The sequence below is a fragment of the Myotis daubentonii genome, chromosome 2 (assembly GCF_963259705.1).
Source record: "Myotis daubentonii chromosome 2, mMyoDau2.1, whole genome shotgun sequence".
NCBI classification, from domain to species: domain Eukaryota; kingdom Metazoa; phylum Chordata; class Mammalia; order Chiroptera; family Vespertilionidae; genus Myotis; species Myotis daubentonii.
Window position 1 is genome coordinate 175,602,849 of NC_081841.1, and position 5,544 is coordinate 175,608,392.

Below are 5,544 nucleotides of genomic sequence, written 5' to 3' on the forward strand. Positions count from 1 at the left end.
TTTCCACTTTTTCGTATGTTTTGAAGTGCTGCTCAGAAAGTGTGTGTGCCATCGATCGGAATGAGTGGTAATCTGAAGGAGCAAGGTCTGGTGAATACAGCGGGTGGGTTAATATTTCCCAGGCAAGATCTTTTAACATGTTTTTAACTGGTTTTGAAGTGTGTGATAGTGCATTATCATGAAGGAAATTACTTTGCGGTGTCTTCTGGCACATTCTAGTCTTTTTTTTTTTTTTTTTTAAATTGCTAACAGCAAATGTTTATTTATGACTGAAGCCAAGAAGAATTTATAAATGCATTTTAATATCTTGCTGATAAAATAGTAACATTCCACCTTTGCAATCTTGCAAGGAATACAGGAAGATATTGTAAAGGCTCTGATGTGTATATCTATTACAACCAGGTAATCGGAACACACATGCACACCACACACCACACACACCACTTACTTTAGTGTTACACCATACCAACTTTTCAGAAAGGCCATCTTAAAGCTCTACTGGATAGCTGAGGAAAGAGCGTCCGAGATTTAAAGAAGGGGGAGCAGGGAAGAGATGGAAGTAGTAAGCAGCACACAATTGAAAGCCCACTTTGAAGCACAAGACATTATGAATACTAAAAGGATGCGGGGAGGGAGGGGGGAGGGAAGGCATTTCAGCATCTTCAGAGAGAGCATTTGGCAACATTCAACGCATGAGGAGGCTGTGCTTGGGACCATTCACCCTCTCCAGCTTCTCAAAGTGTTTCCTGGCATTGCGAATGTTGATCAGCGTGGCTGCAGACGGGATCGACGGATCCGACATCACCACCATCACGTACGTGTTTGAGGTGAAGATGTCGATGAAAGGGGCGAAGTTGGAATTTCTAACTTCCATGCTCTGGAAAGAAGCGGCCAATTTACTGCAGCTCAGCTTGAACTGCTTGATGATGTTGCTGATCTTCTCAAATCGGTGCACGTCGCGCTGCTCTTTGCACTGGTAATGGGAAATGACCAGGAACGTCGCTCTCTCGAACAGCAGCACTTCGTCGGCCTCAATAATTTGGGCAAAATTCCTCAGGTTCATCTCCAGCTGCTGGACGTTGGGAATCAGCTGGTAGACAATGCTGGACCAGGCTTTGTAGAGCGTCTCGTCCCAGATGGAGGTTCGGAAACAAGCGCACTCCAGGGGGCGAGACAAGCGCCTGAGGTCTTCCTCTCGCTCCTTGAAAATCAGGTCACGCTGATCCTCCTGAACCAGATCCATTTTGTGCACCAGGCAGAAGATTTTGGCATCAGGCGAGTTCTGGAGGATGGCCTCCAGACACGACTGGTAGTAATACATGTCCTTCTCCAGTTCGCGGCTCTCCACGTCGAACACGTAAATCAGCACCTCGACGTTACGGAAGATGTTGTCTCGCTGGCTGGTGAAGTAGTTTTCCATGAAGGTGTCCTGCCCGCCACAGTCCCACAGGTTCAGCACCAGGTTGCCCAGAAACCGGACGTGGGAGTGCTCCACATGGATGGTGGCACCCAGGCGCCGGGTGTCGCGAGCGATGTAATTTGCAAAGATAATCGACCTCATGCTGGTCTTTCCTGACCCGCTCTTCCCCATCAACAGCACCTTTTTCTTCATGGCTGTATTGGGCATCACCCGCCGGGAGCCGCCTCGGACTGGGCCTCAGGGCGCAGCCTAACTGCAGCGCGGAGGGAGGGAGGGAGCGGCCGGGCTTCGCGGGGGGCTCCGCAGGCTGGGCCGGGCGGCGGGGCAGGCGGGGAGGCCGGGAGAGCAGAGGCCCGGCGGGGTGAGCTCTGCGCGGGAGAGAGGAGCAAACGGCTGCAGCAGCTGGGGCGACCGCTCGCCTTCCAGTGAGGAAAGCCGCTGCGTCTCCCACATTCTAGTCTTTTTACGATCAAAGTGTGGTTCAAATTGATTATTTGTTGTCAGTAGCACTCAGTACTAACGATTTCACCTGGTTTTAGAAGCTCATAATTCACCACACCTTCCTGATCCCACCAAACACAGAGCATTGTTTTCTTTCTGAAGTGATTTGGCCTTGCAGTCAATGTTGATGGTTGACCTGGATCAACCCAAGATTTTGTGCATTTGGGATTCTCAAAATAAATCCACTTTTCATCGCCAGTCATAATCTGATGCAAAAAAGACTTTCGTGCAGTTCTTCTGTCTCTAGAGAACATTCTGTGTAGGTTCTGTGCCTAGGCTCTGTCTCTCTTGGTCCTGTCTTCCAAGCCCTGTCTCTGAAGTTCTGTCTTATAAGTTCTGTCTCTCTCTGTCTTGTTACATCTGTATTTATACCAGTTGATTCAATCCTATCAATCTCTATTACAAAGGTTAGGGCGTTTCTTATCTCCATTCCAGGGAGTAAAGATTATGTAGCTTAAGCATGATTGTTCGTAGTTAAAGTGATTAATTACCCGCCTGGCACTTAGTTGAGGGGTTTTATTCCCTCCCTAACTTCAGGGGAAAATCCCTACCTGTGGAAACAACCTTTCTCAGAGAGGAGACCTTGGTTAAAACACATAGTGCCAAGAAGGTGAGCAAACATATTAAGAACAGTATGTCATATATGCCAGGTCCCTTGAAACAGCAAGGATGGACCGGCTCCCGGCAAAACCCCAAATACCTAATATGACATTAAGGCATTAAGTCAACAAACTGTGTTTTTGTATGCACTGAAAGAGAAGATACCTGTCCCTCAGCCTTTACCTTCATTCAGCACATAGCCTTGGCTGAATCAAAGAGTTATTTTAATATTCTTCCCTTTACATACCATTATCATAGAAACATCATGAGTTAAGACACTAGGTTGCCAAAAATTTAAAACTAACTGCATTTCACATCAAAAAACACCTTGAAAGAATATCATTCCAAAGCAAATATTGCCAATCTGTCATTTTCTATTTATGTTCACATTTTTTCTAAGAACACATTTATTCTATTCTTTGCAATTAGTTATTAAGCACCTATTGTTTTGAGGACCTGATATATTTGATAGAAATCCAAAATTCCCTCTGTTTGGTTTCCAAGTCTTCTTATTCCAAGCCCACTATTTCTTGCCCTGCCATATAATGTCTTGCCTATAGAGTCAGTGAAGAATTTAAGGGACTATAGCTTTTAGGGTAACCAGAGGTAGTTGGGACAGCAGATCACCCAAGAAGGGCAAAACCCAGTGTTTTAAAGGAGGTACTATCAGTTGTTTCAAGTGATACAGAGACATGGGAAAGTATATGAACTGAAAAGAGAAATGAACTGACCTTATCTATTAATTCTAACTGTGACTTTTAAGGTTGTTTCAAATTGTGAGATTAGAAAGTAATTTGCAAGATGCTATAGAGTAAGTGAGCAGTAAAAAAGTAAATGAAGTGTGAATACGCCTGTTTTTCAAAAGATTTGGATTTTATTTTTTTTTTGTCAAAAGTAGAAGCCCATCCTAAAAAAAAAAAAAAAAAAAAAAAAGAGAAAAAAAGGAAAAAGAAAAAAAAGAAATCTAGTGTGAAATCCTGAAATTGGCAAGAAGTAGAAGTTGAATTCCTTCCCTCCTCCTCCCTGGATCTCTGGCTCAGTATCTGTTACACATAGATTGCATACTAAAGGCAGACCATCTCTTTGCAATGTTTAACTGGGTAAGAAAGGAGGGAAATAGGAGAAAAAGGAGCACAGAGGAGGTGCTGAGCTGGAAAAGAGTAGAGGAGCTTACAGTGTCTCAGAGATGAGAAAGTCAAGAGAAGGCTTCATGTGGAAGGTGGTGTAATGGAGACTCTACTCAAGTCAGATGAGACCTCCTCACTTCTCTTAAAGCTACTCCTGCGCAGTCTCTGCTCTCCATTCTTTTTTTTTTTTTTAATATATTTTATTGATTTTTTACAGAGAGGAAGGGAGAGAGATAGAGAGTTAGAAACATTGATGAGAGAGAAACATCGATCAGCTGCCTCCTGCACATCTCCTACTGGGGATGTGCCCGCAACCCAGGTACATGCCCTTGACTGGAATCGAACCTGGGACCTTTCAGTCCGCAGGCCGATGCTCTATCCACTGAGCCAAACCGGTTTCGGCATCTGCTCTCCATTCTTGATCTAACAGAAAGCATATAATGAATGTTGGCCCTTAAGGGCCTTATGCTTGGCAATGATTTTTTTTTAAGTTTCACCTTCAACCTGCTGCATTATTATTCTGCACTTGCAGTCAATTGTTCAGAGTCTCTGGGAGCAATTTAGAGGAGCATAACCTAGTTTTCTTTTTGGACAATGATTTTATGGTAAAGAGCAAGAGCCAACATTAATGAAAGAGGAATCACAGGATATTGAAAATGTTTGCTATTTAGTCACCCTGCCTTATTTTAAAATTTAACTTTTCATAAGAAGGTGAAATTAGACTATTCCTATGAAATACGTGATTGGAAAGTAAAAGTAGTCTAAGAAGCATTTGTTCTTTTTTTTTAACAGATATCTCCTTTTTTCCTTATACTCAGAATCATGTGTTATCCATATCTTTTTTTGTTCTTCTTTCTAAAGCTGCTCTTCTTTTTCTGAGGTTTAGACATTTTGATCTTAGCCTAGAGAATCTTTGTTTCCTTAGGCTCAAACTTATGTTAAACAAAAATCACACCCCCACCTTACCCCAACCCACCCCACCCCTGAAAAATTAGCCAGAAAGATATCGGGGTGAGGAGGTGAAAATAGGAAACACAGAAAGAACACAGATAAAGAAAACCTAAAATAATAAAATAATATTCCCAAACAATATATATCCCCTAGAGGCCCAGTGCACAAAATTTGTGCATGATAGGGTCCCTAGGCCTGGCCAAAAATCAGGGTCAATCAGGGTCTCTGGCTGCCAGCTGGGGCCTTCCTTCTGGTTGCCGGCCAGGGCCTCCCTTCCCTGGCTGCTGGCTGGGCCTTCCTTCATTCCATACTGCCCCCTGGTGGTCAGCACACGTCATAGTGAGTGATAGAACTCCTGGTCATCCAGTCGAACTCCCTCGGGGACACTTCACATATTAGCCTTTTATATATATAGACTAGAGGCCCAATGCACGAAATTTGTGCAAGAGTAGGCCTTCCTTCCCCAGGCTGCTGGCACTGGCTTCCCTCTGGCACCTGGGACTCTGGCTTCCCTCTAGCACCTGGGACCCAGGGTTCCTTCGCAGCCTCAGCTTCCTCTAGAAAGTAATCTGGTCTAATTAGCATATTATGATTTATTATTCTAATAAAGAGGGGGTATGCTAATTGACCATCACACCCTCACAAGATGGCAGCACCCACAGCCAATAAAGACGGAATATACTAATTGACTGCCACACCCTCAAAGATGGCAGTGCCCACAGCCACAAGATGGCGGCGCCCAGTCCCCTCAGCTCCACTGGGGCAGCAGGCCGCTCTGCGAGCCTACCTCCGGAATCCCCTAATCCCCTCAGCCCCTCAGCCTCCCAGGGCCAGCCTGAGGTGCCGGCAAGCCTCAGATGGTGGCTGCCCAGCTGCCCAGCTGCCCAGGGCCAGCGCAAGGCACAGGCAAGCCTCAGATGGCAGCTTCCCAGCTGCCCAGGGCAG

General features: G+C 45.1%; 1 protein-coding gene across 1 annotated transcript; it reads right to left on the bottom strand.

The window, feature by feature from the left end:
* Positions 1-282: 282 nt before the first annotated feature.
* Positions 283-1,679, bottom strand: LOC132228476 (ras-related GTP-binding protein A-like). Its single transcript, XM_059684948.1, has one exon. The coding sequence runs from the start codon at positions 1,625-1,627 to the stop codon at positions 686-688; it is 942 nt and encodes a 313-aa protein (XP_059540931.1). The 5' UTR covers positions 1,628-1,679; the 3' UTR covers positions 283-685.
* Between the last annotated feature and the right edge of the window lie 3,865 nt (positions 1,680-5,544).